Genomic DNA, 13,782 nt, shown 5'->3' with positions numbered 1-13,782 from the left:
TGCCACCTCCCCAGGCCAGGCCCCCACAGCCACACTGGAGACCCATCAGGAGTGCAAGCCTCCTGCCTTTCTGACAATATTAGCCTGCTTCCTTGCCTGGATTCACAACTGCAATGCGTTCGGGGGCACCTGTAATGTTACTTCATGCCATTTAATCTCTCCAGACACCTTCCTGCAGCCCCCAGCTGAGGCAGGTATCAGCACCACACAGGGCAGGAGGTACGGAGCTGGTGGGACCACCCCACCACAGCAGCACCGCCACCGCTGCCCTCCTGTGGCTCTGCAGCAGGAGGAGGAAGTGCCACACAGGCAGCCTCAGGGCTCCCTAGCTCCATGAAGATGCTCTTCTCAGTAAAGTCTTCAAAAGCAGGAGCGAAGGAAAGGCAACCAGCCTCGCTGAGCCTGTGGGGAACTCAAGGCCATTTGTTTCCCAGCTGTAAGCAAGGCTTTTATGGGAGGGGGGAGATCTGAACTGCAGCCTCAGAATGAGGGAAATTCACATTAAAACCCCAGGACAAAGTCAGAACACAATTCTGAGAGGTAAAGACGACAATAGAACTGGTCCATACTCCGAGACCTGCTGGTATGGAGCAGATGTTACACTGAGATCTACCTAAATGTCACTGTCACCACTGAAAACACGGGCACTTGCTGGACTCCTGTTGGCCTCGCATTCAGCTTAAGTGGTCTGTAATAAGTCAGTCCCAGAACAGAGAGCAGCCAGAGAGGACTCTGATCTATCATCTCTCACACAAAAAGTGCCTACTTAAAGAAAAATAATAATCCAAGACCAGGTAAACACCTGCTTATGGAGTTTATCAGCATAAGTCTAATTCTGGATTCCTGTTTGCAAGGAACAGGGCCTTGTAAGTGCCAGAGTCAAACTCAGGGAAGTCACAGTGCTCTAAGATCAATATCTGCTTGAATACAAGTATTTAAATAATAATAAAAAAAGAAATGTATCATTAAAAACAATGAGGTAAAATATTGCCTCACCCTCAAGTGCCATTGCTTCACACAGAGGACAATCCCACTGTACCCCTACAAGCACTTCTCTCTGGTTCGCAAGCTTTCTTCCAAGCACTTGGTCCAATTTCTGGATTAGGGAAGAGTGAGGCTGAGTAAATCCTGGTTAGGTCACCCCCCTACTCAGTTCCACCAACAAGGGGATGGGATTTTCCTGATTAGACTTGCTGGCCCTACACCGTAGTTGCAGACCAGTTAGGCCCAGCATTAGTGCGCTGCTAGAGGCTGCAGCGCTGCTGGAGAAGGCAGGGAATCGCAGGTCAGCAGACATGCTAAATTCCTCACATTTCCACTTAAATCCCCTTTCTATCAGCTTTTCTGCACACCTGATTCATCTTCTCTGTGGGTGACAGAAAGCTGCAAGTGCCCAAAAGCCAATTCTGTGCCACTTTCAGGAGTTCTTGTCACCGAAATGGGCCTCAGGAGCTACTGCAAGGGCCCCTTCTACCACCACCATTAGTGAGCTGTCAGGTGCCCGTTCGTTTTCACAGGTGCATTCATACTCCTCAGGCTTGTCCAGGAAGGGAATTTCTTCAACATTTTCCTCCTCACAAAGTGGCAGATCTCAACCATGAACCCCAGAGATACAAGGTACATGGCCAGGCCCCCAGCCTTGAGGAGCCAGCTGGGCTGAGGGGACGCCAGCATCGCGTACATGATCAGAGCTCCCCCTGCAATGCGCAGCACCAGGAAGAGGAGCACGAAGAAGAAATCCACCACCTCTCCCAGCAAGGTGTGGTAGCGGCCCATTTCCCGCAGAAACCAGCGGGCCTGCAGCAGGGGGTTGGTGATCTCGCTAACAAAAACAACTGCATTGACTTCCGTAGCAGACTTGCCGAGCCCCAGCACCACGATCATGCCACAGATGCTCAGCGTGTGGTGGAGCAGCATGAGGTCCCCCTCTGTCTGGAAATACAGGCACCAGCCCAGGTCAAAGATGAAGTAACCCAAGGTCAGGGCCAGCACGTGGATCTGAAGAGGTGTGTTTGGTGAACCTGGAATGAAAGACACGCATAAGATTGGGGTATTAAATAAGACATACTTCTACAATACATAGCAAACAGGTGGTCAGCATGCCTCTTTCCTCCTTGCTTTCTGTGGTTATCCTACAGGCCATGAACCAGGACACCTGGCTCTGCTCTCCCTTCAGACTTCAGCCCGCCCACAAAACCCAGGCAGGTCATCCCATCCTGCCACGCATGGCTTCTCCTTTTCTCTCCACCCTTTTAGAAAGCAGGATATGAGAGCCTGACCCCATCAGCAGAGCCATGTGAGATTTAACGATAGAAAAAAACAAACCCACAGTCAAGTGCCAGGAGTTATTATACCCTTCGAGACGTGAACAGCATTTAGTTTATTCTCCGCTTTGCCACACCTAGCAGTAATAGCACCATAAATTCAGCCTGAAAGTCTTCAGTAAGTATATGGATAGGCCAGCAGCAAGATTAAAAATAAAAAGCGTTAAGAGCTGGAGAACAAGCAGGGGAGTTGAACAATGTCTTGCCATGCCCCACAAACATACAAATAAAAGAACAGACAGCAAAGTCAGCCGGATTCCTGCTCCATTTGGGCAGAACCAGAGGAGTCACGTCCCCAGCGGATGACAAGGATGTGTGTCAGGGTAAGACTCCAAACATACCTGCGTGGGTCAGAGGCCAGGGCCCATCCAGAAGCACAACGTAGCCCGAGAGGCAGGTGACAGCCACCCCGTGCAGCAGGGTGACCAAGCGGCAGCTCCACTCGCGGGAGCGGTGCTCGTGCCAGCGGCAGCAGGCGGCGTACAGGGACAACCAGGCCACCAGGCTGCACGCCACCTCGAGAACGATGGACACCATCCTGCTGAAGGCAGAGAAAGAGAGTTGTGAGCACCGCAGCTCCGTCACCGAGGGGTGATCATCTGGCCCTGCTTACTCATGTGGAAAAAAAACAGGGAGAAAGAAAAAAAAAAAGTAGAAAAAAAAAAACCTCAACAAGCCACATGCAAGCAACCAAAAAAGTCCCAAACATGCTTCACACCCTTGCCACGAGCACAGCACCCTGCTGCACAGAGCTGGATCCCCTTTAGCACCATTTCCCTGCATGCCCTTCCTCATTCCCACAGCCCTAACACCAGTGGGAACAAACACAGTCCCACGGTCCCACAGCCCCCCAAAGCATCCCAAAGCCCCCTGCCCTGCTCAGGCACCGCTGGGACCCCCGGGCAAGGGACCCCCGGGCAAGGGACCCCCGGGCAAGGGACCCCCGGGCAAGGGACCCCCGGGCAAGGGACCCCCGGGCAAGGGACCCCCGGGCAAGGGACCCCCGGGCAAGGGACCCCCCCCCTCCGGCTCCTTACCGAGCTCGGGGCCCGGAGCTGCCTCTGCGGGACCGGCTGCGGGCTCCGGGAGCGCCCGGGGAGGCGGTGCTGGGGCTCCCCGAGAGGTTTTTATCCTCCCCCGGTCCCTCCCTGCTCCCCGCCCCCGGCCGGCACCTCCTGCCCCTCCGCTGCCCTGCCCCGGGGGGAAGGGGGTCGCGGGGGTAAATGGGGAGAGGTTTTTGGGGAGCCTCCTTCCAGCCTCCTCACCGCAAGAGTCCCGGGCTCTGGTTTGGCAGCTTTGCGTCCTAATGGAGGGGAAGAAAGCACAGAACAAAGGTGGCTCAGGCAAGTAGGGGAGGTGCTTTTGTCTTTTTTTTTTTTTTTTTTTAAGTGTTCTGGAGTCCCTGTTTAAGTTTCGTGCGTGGTTTGGTGGAGGTGACTGCATGGAGGGAGGAGGAAGAGGAGGAGGAGGAGAGGGGAGAGGAAGAGGCAGGATGCGGGGAATGGGGCGAGCAATGGGGCAAATGATGGGGAAAATGATGGGGGAGCCGAGCACCAGGGCAGGGGGTTGTACCATGAAGGGCTGCACTGCCTCCAGGTCCTTGTGGTGAGCTTGGAGTCAGTGCCACGTTGTTTCTGTTTATTCAATTCGCTTAAAAAATCTGCCTGAAGGAAACTCAGCGCCCCCAGCAACCCTGAATCTTCCTACAGCCACTGAGCTCCGAGCAGGGAGCGGAAGCAACCACTGAGAGCTTTAGGTCCTCACCTAAGGGTGCTTTTTTGGGGGGGGGAGATCCCACTGCAGCCCTAGCCCTGCGGGCTCAAGGTACCCAGATCTATAAAAGTGAGCCTGAATTTAAGCTCAACTTCTGAAGGCGTTGTGTAGGAGTGTTAGGGTTAGGCTCTACACTAATGCTACCAGGAAGGTAAGCCCCAAGGCTGCGAGCATCAGGGATGATGAGGGCACCTGAAGGGAGCATTTAGACACTTAGAAAATGCTCAAAGACACCCTTCGGGTCACGGGGAAAACTGGGAAGGGCAAGGACTGTGCCCTGCTCTCCCTGCTTGCTCTCACTCTTCTCCCAGGCGGAAAGCAGAGGAGGAAAAGCAGAGGAATGAACAGAAATACCAACAGCAAATTATTCCGTTTCCAACCCTTCCCAGTCTTGCTTGAACTCAGGCACGGCTAAGCGACATGGGTGTGCCAGGAAGGACACAACCTCTGGTTCCTGATATCCCACCCCCTGCCCCTTGCACGCTCTCTCGGAGCTCTGGGGTCGCTGCAGCAGTCGCATGGAAGAGTTGCCCTCGATGTCAGCCGTTAGTACTGGCTTTAGCGTCTCCTACGTGCACCCTGACATCTGTCAGCAGAGAGGAAAATGGGGAGAATTTGTTCACGTTGTGTTCTGAGGATGCCAGTTTAAGCTGTCTCTGGCTGAGAAGAGCAGGAGCCCAACTTCCAAAAGCATGCCATGTCCTTGCCCTGATTTTTGTATGAAGGGGGGCCTGGCTCATTTCTCCAGCAAGCTTGTGAGTGACCAGACCACGAATAAAAATAAAAGATGAAGGGGGTTGCACCCCTCATGCTCAGAAGCAATAGAGATGGGCCCCACAGGGGTGTTTTTAGATGGGGGACAGCTGACAGCTGGCTCTTCACTCACTCCAGGGGTCCCATCACTAATGTCAGGACTGTCAGCTTGAGTCCTACCGTGGAGGAGCTCTCCTCAAAGAGACGGGCAGGGACGGGGTGCAGAGGCTGCTGTCAGGCACCAGGGCTGCTTCGGCAGCAGGTCAGGTCCAGGAGATGGTGTCGGCTCTTACAGCCACCATGAGGCACCTCTGCTTGCGAGCAATTGTTCCCCGCGTTGTTTATTTATGGCTGTGGGAGGTGACTCTAGGTCTTGGAAAGCTGGAATTTCCTGCCCCGTGTATTTTTTAATCCCTTAGCTGCTCCTGTGAGACTGGAGCTATTCCTAGAAGACAGGGGAATGAAAACCTTTCCCTTCCAACCGTAGCTTTTTCTGAAACAGATAAGCTGCTAGGTTTGTTTTCCTGTTCGGGACTAGTTTATCAATAAACCTGAGAGCCATTTTATTGTGTCGGCAAACCTTCCAGTGGATATCAGCTCTCCTGTTGTGTTTGCACAACACCTGGCACAGCACGGCTTTGATCTCAGCTGCAATATCGATGTGCAGGTGCCGCTACCCAGCATCGAAGAACTTTGTAATTTCTCTCCCCAGCTTCCAGAATTTGTATTCAAAAATTTACTTAATGCTGCTTTTGTGGGAGCAAATTAAATAGAGGAATTTCTGAAAATGAAATGTTAGTTAACAGCTGGGTTTTGATCTTGATGCATCTTCTGTATATTATAAAAATATATACATGTACAGTAACTTATAAATATACGATTGCACATAGTAAATTGCCTTTTACTTCTCTGTGGTTTTTTTTGCTTGTTTGTTTTTGGCAAAGAGGCTCACAAACCTCTGAGACCCTTCACCAAGGGTTTAAGCAGACTATCAGCTGCCTCTAAAATCAGTAGCTGAGCTACCAGCTACACTGTTTAAAATTTGCAGGCTAGGGTTATGAAGGCAATAAAAACGGTCACTTCTGAGCTTCTAATTAATTGCTTTATAATCTACAAAATAACTGGAGATTTTTCACAATGCAAATATGAGCTTGAAACCTGAGTTTCTCCTAGCATTAGTATAATAAATGTCTTCTCTGACGGCAGCAGAATCCGCTGTGATGTTCGTCAGTTGTGACCTATGCAGTTCTGCGCAAATTGAGGACTGGGAGGAGGAGAGGATTGTCATCGCCTAATGGGGATTAAGTGGTTTGTCCAAGGTCATGCAGGAAGTGAGTGAATAGGCTGCAAGCTAAAGGTGTCATGAAAGTACAGATTCAGGTTTAAATTCATTCTTCGCTTACACGAGCCTTTACATATTTGTAATAGCCAGAATTTTTAAGAATTTCTTAGTCATTGTCTTAGCAGCGTGATGCACGTTTCCAGTACGCAGCAGAGCTTTAGCTTCAAGAATTCTGCATCTTAGCAGGGAGAGGCCACAGCAAGGTCCCTTCGTGCTACCTGAGCACCTTTGTTGTATGGAGCTGGCTTTGAACAAGGATCGGAAAATTATTGCTGACTCCAGGATCTGATTAGGGGTCTTCCTAGCATTCTTAGGGGGTCTTTTTAGTGCCACAGCAGGTGACAGCCGCAGCTCTTTTTCAGCCCTGCTCAGAATCCAACCCCTACTGACTTTATTCATAGCCTTGTGGCATGCTCGGTGCAGCCACGCGCAAATCACTTTTCAGGCTGGCATGAAACCCCCAGCCCGGCTGTTTCACCCTCCTGTGCAGGATCCTCAGCGCAGAGGGAGGTGTTTCTATGGAAGGCCTCAGAGGAGAGGCAGCTCCTCCAGGGGGATCACCAGTTTCCCACTTACCACCCACACCTTGTGCTCGGGATGTGCAGCATTGCTCCTCCAAGCCCCCCAGCCACGTGGAGATACTGCTGGAGGAGAATTCTCTCCTTAACTCTCAACCAAAAATCCCGTGGTTAAGGCACACGGTACAAAAAGCTGTCGTTTTTAGTTCCTACCAAGAATAATTCCTACTCCAGTTGCACAGTACTGGTCTGGTAAGGGAGTCCCTGCTATAGGGGGCAATGGGAACCTTAAGCAACGTGCCACAAAAACCCACCCTCGCGGCTGTACCAAACCTGTCAAATCCTTTAGAATAATTATACCCAAATAATTTGTTTCACATCTCTAAATACAGTTGGAAAGCAATAGAGAACAAGGCTTGAAATCAACCCTCCAAGCATGTAAGAGTATTTAATTAATGGCAGAGAGAAGGGCCGTAGCAATTAGTTAGATGAGTACTTCCCACCTACATTCCTTGCTTTCCCAACAGAAAATGCTTTTTAAACCACAACAGATTTTGTTGCAAAAAATAGAAAGTTTCATTTAATTTTAATGTTTCCACTGAAAAAAAATGCTATGACGAAAATGTTTTAGTTAGAGGTAAATGGGTGATGTGGGGATCCAGGAAACAGAAATACAGTTTCTCCGTTCTTTGTTGCTTTTGATGATGTCAGAACATTGTTTAAAAGTGATTTAATATTTAAAAAGGAAATATTTCTCAAATTCTGTTTTTCAAGAAACGTTACCTTAATCTGTTTCAATCCTTTCTCATTATTATCAGTGTCTGCTTCTATACCATACCACACTTGAAGCGACAAACGCAGTTCCACGTACAATGTGCTTGTAGGGCTCAACACTTTGTGTAAAGGTAACTGAAAAACTCTTAAGGTCCACAGACCCATTACTGCAATAGTGTCATCACACAGCACTGAAGGAACAGGGTAAGAAACAACTGAATCAAATACATTTTTCCCCAAAAGAAGTGACAAAGGATAAATTTTACTTAAAAAAAAAAAAAAAAAGCTCACATTTGCCTAAAAAAAAAAAGACTACTACTCAAAAATGTCTATTTACAACCTGTGAACCAAATGCTCATTTACTCTAGTTTCACTGAATTAATTACCTGTACCCATTGACAACCTGACCAGGAATTTGTATTACTGAAGTCTACTTTTACAAAATTAAATATCTGCCTCTTTTTAAGAGGAGAGTTGCAAGTAACCACGATTTCCCTGGCAATATGCTGTGACAGCTGAAGCTTCCTACGCTTTGGCGTCTCATGATATTAAGGAACCTTGCACACAAAATCCTCGAGATTCACACCTGAGCAGTACAACCTGTCCCCCAGGAGCGAAGGGCACGCTGCAGGGATCAGGCCAGCTACATCACTTACAATTCAGGACAAACCACAACACAGGCACCCCTCTGCTCCGGAGAGGTTGCTTTCGTTTGGTACCAGATAAAGCCCAAAGGATGAATCAAAGAAAGAAGAAGGGGAGGTAAAGATTAATCCTCGTCCCATCAAACCAACACAAACTGCTTTTGTGTTCAGTCGAATCAGAAGTGCACGCAGTGTTTTACTACAGTGACATCCTCCAGCGAGGCCAGCTGTGAGCAATAACAAGACCTGGACACAGATTTTGCAAAAGGAGGCAATTTTTTTTTTTTAAAGGAAAAAAAAATAAGAAGGCTCTAAAATACTTTAAAAAAAAAAAGAAAAAAAAGGAAAAGGAAACAAACTTCAGAAACAGGGCAGAAGGGCTCAAAGCAAAGCAGGTTTGGTGGTGGACAAAGCACAGTGCCATTGACCTTGGAAGTCTATTGAAAACCAAGGTTCACGTCTAGACACGGGTCTCTGGTGAAATGAACTGGGTAACCTCGGCTCAGTTTGGGGTTTATGGTACGTGTGCGTGATAGTAACAGCATGACAGACCCTTCTTGTGGGGAGCTCTGAAATGAGTGAGGGGAAAAGAGGGTCCTGACACAGAAATCCTTCCAGATCAGGGATTGCCAGGCAATCCGGTGTGAATGCAGAGATTTGCAAGCAGAGGGCAGTGTTTCATGCTAATAATAGTGCTAAGCAAGGGCTCGTTCTTGAAGTGAATGCATGGAAGAGTACTAAAATGTCACTGGTGGTGGTGAGAATCCTTGGGGAAGGTCAGCTGCAGTTTGAGTCCCTGGAGAGTTCTGCTGCTCTGGGCTCCCCTAAACAAGACCTTCATTTGGCAGCAGTTTGAAGGCACTGGAACGCCAGATGTTGCCCCAAGCATTGTTCCTAGAGAAGTTGGTCCATAGCTAGAAGTCGGAGCTCCTGTTACACACGATGGAGGAGTCAGCTCAGTGGAGGTAGGTAGGTTGATTCCATCGGTACCAAGATCTGTTTGCAACACAGGGAATAAGAGCTACAATTGCCACGTTGTTAACTTTTTCCCTTGAAATATCAATCATTCCCATTCCGTTTGTAACCCTTCTTAGACTTGGCAGCCAGCAAGCGATCCTTTTTCCTGCAGGAAGCTCAGAGCAAACCCCTGTCTTTCTAAGCAGCAGCTTCCACTGAGCTCGGGATTTCTCACACGACCTGGCTGCTGGACTTCCTCTGGGTGAGAGCAGGTCTGATTCATGGCACGGGATGCTCCGTGACTCAGAAAGCCCAGAAGCTACACGTAATGCCCTCTGCTCTCGGTTGCCTTCCTGCTAACGTAGCATCCTTGATGCCACGTGCAACGAGCCGCAGAAACTACAAGCGCGGAGAGGCCTCAGCAGCACAGGCTGCAGCAGGGGAACAGTCAGTGAAATAACTAGAAGGGCTCTGAGCCCTTGTGTGCCGCTTAATCCTTTTGTAGCATCTAAAGGCAGGGCAGAGGAAAATTGCTGTTCTTGTTTTATCTGCCAGCGTGGAATCATTACGCTGCAGCAGAGCTCTCTGGCTGGCACTACAGGCGAGAAACCTGGCTATGGGGAGGTTTGTCAAAGCAGAAGCAGCAAAATAAGCCTTCCTCTGCTTCCTCCACACACAGAATTAATTCAAGACAGTCCTTATGGACAGTGCTTCCATCCAGATTTTTTTTCTTTTTTAATCAGCATAGTATTACAGATAAACCGGATTTACTGTTTATTTTTCACCCAAACCTAGCCAAGTCCCAAGAAGCTTCAGGTAAGGCGTTAAGCTTCATGTAATCACCTGCCACCACATAGCTCTGCATTGCTGGGTCCTCTAAAGGGCTGCACGCTCTTCTCTAAAGCCACCCTGCTTTTCTCCCAAGCCCCCCAGCTTTTCTCCCAAGCCCCCCAACACCCAAGGAGCGAGCCGTGCCCCCCCTCCTTACCCTGAAGAGTTGAAACCGGATGAGTTCATTGCAGCTTTGGAGTTGCTCTGGGCTGTGCTGGGGCTGCTGGCATGGAGTGCACTGCCAGGGGACGAGGGCCGGCTGGAGTTCCCTGGGGAACACGATGATGTTACTGCACGGCAGAGAGAGCAGAGTGAGGCTGGGATCCCCTTCTCCTGCCAAGGAAAGCCCAAGCCCAAACCCTTCCACTGTCCTGTTCATCCTGCACCCTGCTCTGTCTGGTTTCTGTCGGAGCAAACCACATCTCTGCCACTGCTCCTCCGAAGAAATGCAGTTACCTGCCCCCCGAGCACCCTCTTGGTTGGCTTCTGGGTGTGTGCCTGGCTCCCAAACCTCAACACCCCAGTCACATTTAGCTAGGATTATCCTGGGAGTGTTACCATGCCCAGGACGCTTTCCTTATCTTTGTTCCAGCCAAGAGAAAGACTCAGCTCTTCTTATCCCCTGTCCACCCATTATGTAGGGCTAATTTCCCTGCCCCAAACCAAAGGTCTGTTCAAGAGGGGCCTGTGGAGGTGGCCTGGAAGCCAAGCAGCCGGAGAGCAAGAGGAAGAGGTAAGAAAGAACGAGGGTGAGACAGTTTGGCATGGCTTACCTGTCCCAGGCATGGTGCTGTGCACCGGGTTGACAGAGAGGGGCCCCAAGGACCCTGAGGTAGAGACCTGAGGAGGAACAGAAGCAGACAGTCAGCAGCTGGCACTCCGAGGGTGCAGACCACAACATGCCACTCCTTCGTGTTCCCTTTGGAGTGTGCTGGCTCCCAGGGAGACTTATCTACATCTGAGCCTCCCACCAATGCTTCTATCCATGCTCTACTACACCAGCACAATTCCCATACCTAGGGTTGGGCAAAGAAACCAGAATGAGTATTATGTATGCCTGATACTCCCCACACAGGTCTACATTTAAGGATCAGCTACGGAAAAGCTTGAAATTACTACGCTTTCTGCAAGTGCTGAGCTCCAGCCAGGAGGAGCCCCTGCCCTTTGGATGTTTCAGACTGGATGTTCTCATGCAGAAACCTCCCGGCTCGTTCTGGTCTCGGGCACAAATCATCCCTTTTCCTTTGAGGAGTTCTTGATGGGTGAGAATCCTCATGTGACAATTACTAATTTGGTGGCTGTAATCAAAGCGAGCCTGGGGCATCTGGTGTTCAGCCGTGATACTTTAACTACAGGCAACGCGCTATTCAGAATGCCTGATGAGCAAAGGCATACTTTGTGCGACGCGCTCACGGGAAAGCCAGTCACCAAAGCTGCTGCTTTAAAAATTCACGGCTTGCAAGCAGCGCTCTGTGTTCGCGACGGCAGCCCAAACGTGTTGTGCAACAAGTGACCAAACTTCTTGTGATGTTTTTCTGCCTTCTAATGGATAATTCTAAAACCCAGAAGATTTTGAGATAAAATGTTGCTTGTGCATACGTACTCTTCCTCCCACTCACATGTGCTGCAGTACCAACAACACCGTAGGGAGGTTCCTGCCACTTTTATACATGGAAGCAACTAAACAACTATTAAGTAGCAGAAATGCAACAGCAGCTTGTTATCCAGAACAGCCACTCTGATTACAGGGACATGCTTTCGCTAACTCTCACAGCAGCTTCTTTCTCTCATCCTTCCTGGCAATGAAAATACACTTGTCAAAATGTGAATGTGCAATAAGTGAGAAGGACAAATAGCGCTGCTGAAGTGCTTTCTGCATTTCTAAACAGACGGAAAACACCACACTGTTAAGTAAGTGGTTACTATCAGGTTTCAGACTCAACCAAATTCGACACGACTGGATGTAATTCTCTTTCCGTGGAATGCTGAATTCCTCCTCCATTAACTTTGGAAAGGTTTTATTTGCCAGTCTTACAGTGAGAGTTTCGGGGATAGCACCCCTATTTGGATAAATCATCCTGCAGTTAGACTAACTTACACTTTCTGGGAAAAGTGCATTTTTTCTTGTGATTTCTTACCAGTGTTTTCATTAAAAGAATACAAAATGTTGTTCTATAAATGAGGGCAAACGCTGTTCTGTATCCCCCCCCCCCCCCCCCCTTTTCCCTTCCATGAGCAGCACATACAGCTCCTTAATCCAAAGTCTCTCACCAGTCTGGAGTTGTAGATGGGTGATTTGATGGGGGACGGCATCGGGCAGCTGATCCGTTTTTCCTTCTGGCGCCGGTTGCAGAACCAGACCCGAACCACCTCCTTTTCCATGGAGAGCTGCTCTGCTATTAAGGAGATCTCCTCTGAACTGGGCTTGGGGTTCTGCTAAGAAAGGGCAGGAGGTTAAAGAAAGCCTCGGAAGTCTGTAACTCACAGCATCGGCGCCTGCTTCTGCTGCTGGAAAAGCAGAGGACGAGGGTGGGGTTGGAAGTAAACTGGAGAGGGGAGAATATTTGCTTCTAAGGCAAAGGGTAAACATTTGGGTGAGAGATTATGTTCCGTGAACCAGAAAGGGCCTCTGATTCAACATCAAGTCTCATGGAATCAGCGGGGATGAGTCAGTACCTGGCCCTGCTATTGCATAAAGCACCGAGCTCTTTGATCTTAACAGCACCCTAAATCATTGCTTGAGGGGAAGCTAATGACTGGTGGTCTTCTTATCACCGCACAGGACACACGAGCTCCGAGTGCTGGTTGTACACCTACCTGCACCACCTCACAACCATTTCATCTCTGTCTTTCTCCATCCCTCATTTATAAGCGGAAATAATAGTACCCATCCTCTTTTTCTGACTCACTTATTTTCTGGTGCATTTGACAGCATTTAGCTCTGTGGTTTTTGATCTGATTTGGAGACTTCAAGGGAAAAATAATACCTAGCACGGAGACGCCAAGACAGTTTTCCCATTACAAAGAGCGCCTCGTACTAGCTAAAAAATGAGCTGCCCATAACAATCTGAAAACGACTGTCTTTTGTTCTTATCAACAGTCTTAGGAGGAAAATTTGATATGATCAGCTATGAGGGAGAAAACAAGAATAAACGAGGACTGGTCGAAAACGGTTCTGATGAAATATTCTCGATGGATGGTGCGGTCCTGCTGATAGGCTCCGCTTGTGAAAGGATCCAGGAGCACCCTCGGGAGCGATGCCCTGCGCCTTCCTGCGCTCACAGGAGCTGCTTAGCCAGGCCCCCACCTCCCTGCTGTGCTGGGCCAGCAGCTGCCCCTGTTCACAGAGGGAAGAGGTGGGTGCAGGAGGTCAGCTTTGGCTGGGGCACTGAGTAGTGCAAGAGAACGGGTGATGAAATCATAATTGCGTTAAGACATCCACCAAGGAAATAATTGGGCCTAGTTTCTTTGCTTTGACTTTTCCCTTGAACTCCTTCAAGCATTTTCTAACCTGCTGTCAAAACAAATGTGTGTTTTTTTTTTTTTTGACTATTCAGTGCTACTACTATGACCTAGCAAATGGCGAACTCAGAGACAGTTCACAACACGTTGGAACATTTTCCCCTCACATCTTGAAATCTTTTCTCCAGCGTGGAGCGAATGTTGGTCTCAATGCTGGTCCGCTTCTTCCTTTTCCGTCCAAACATCTCGTTCACTGAGGGGTAGGAATTGGGAGTGCTCATGGAAGAATCCAAAGGAGCAGATTCTGGGGAAAGAGAAAAGGGAAAAGAGATACTGAAGAAGATCATGGGTTATTTGCATTCCCAGATCCTTTCTGGGAACTACAGCACCTCCCAGAATAAGTG

At 49.2% G+C, this 13,782-nt stretch overlaps 2 protein-coding genes across 6 annotated transcripts in view; both read right to left on the bottom strand.

Annotated features, from left to right (window-relative positions):
- Nucleotides 1-28: 28 nt before the first annotated feature.
- On the bottom strand, nucleotides 29-3,482 carry LOC310885191 (TLC domain-containing protein 5-like). Of its 2 annotated transcripts, none has more exons than XM_083808205.1 (3): nucleotides 3,362-3,482; nucleotides 2,666-2,865; nucleotides 29-2,021 (listed from the first exon to the last, which is right to left on the bottom strand). In XM_083808205.1, the coding sequence occupies exons 2-3, from the start codon at nucleotides 2,859-2,861 to the stop codon at nucleotides 1,483-1,485; spliced, it is 735 nt and encodes a 244-aa protein (XP_083664331.1). In that variant the 5' UTR covers nucleotides 2,862-2,865; nucleotides 3,362-3,482; the 3' UTR covers nucleotides 29-1,482. The 2 variants fall into 2 exon arrangements, with proteins under 2 accessions (XP_083664331.1, XP_083664332.1); XM_083808206.1 differs by having other exon boundaries at nucleotides 2,666-2,862; nucleotides 3,362-3,439.
- Nucleotides 3,483-7,279: 3,797 nt separating this feature from the next.
- Nucleotides 7,280-13,782, bottom strand: part of POU2F3 (POU class 2 homeobox 3) — a 41,812-nt gene continuing 35,309 nt past the window's right edge. For 3 of the 4 annotated variants that reach the window (XM_083808195.1, XM_083808197.1, XM_083808198.1), the window contains 5 exons: nucleotides 13,546-13,682; nucleotides 12,188-12,349; nucleotides 10,690-10,756; nucleotides 10,074-10,206; nucleotides 7,280-9,124 (listed from right to left, as the gene is read on the bottom strand). In XM_083808195.1, the coding sequence (XP_083664321.1) occupies nucleotides 9,085-9,124; nucleotides 10,074-10,206; nucleotides 10,690-10,756; nucleotides 12,188-12,349; nucleotides 13,546-13,682 (539 nt within the window). In that variant the 3' untranslated portion in view covers nucleotides 7,280-9,084. The remainder of the gene's footprint in view (nucleotides 9,125-10,073; nucleotides 10,207-10,689; nucleotides 10,757-12,187; nucleotides 12,350-13,545; nucleotides 13,683-13,782) is intronic. The other variant, XM_083808196.1, reaches the window with a different exon arrangement.

This window comes from Anser anser (assembly GCF_964211835.1).
Source record: "Anser anser genome assembly, chromosome: 22".
NCBI lineage: Eukaryota > Metazoa > Chordata > Aves > Anseriformes > Anatidae > Anser > Anser anser.
This window is presented reverse-complemented; position numbering and strand designations above follow the sequence as displayed.

Coding starts and splice junctions, on each gene's coding strand:
- LOC310885191 (XM_083808205.1), bottom strand. CDS start 2,861: ATGGTGTCCATCGTTCTCGAGGTGGCGTGCAGCCTGGTGGCCTGGTTG. Junction 2,022..2,665: donor CTGGCCTCTGACCCACGCAG/GTATGTTTGGAG, acceptor CTTTCATTCCAG/GTTCACCAAACACACCTCTT.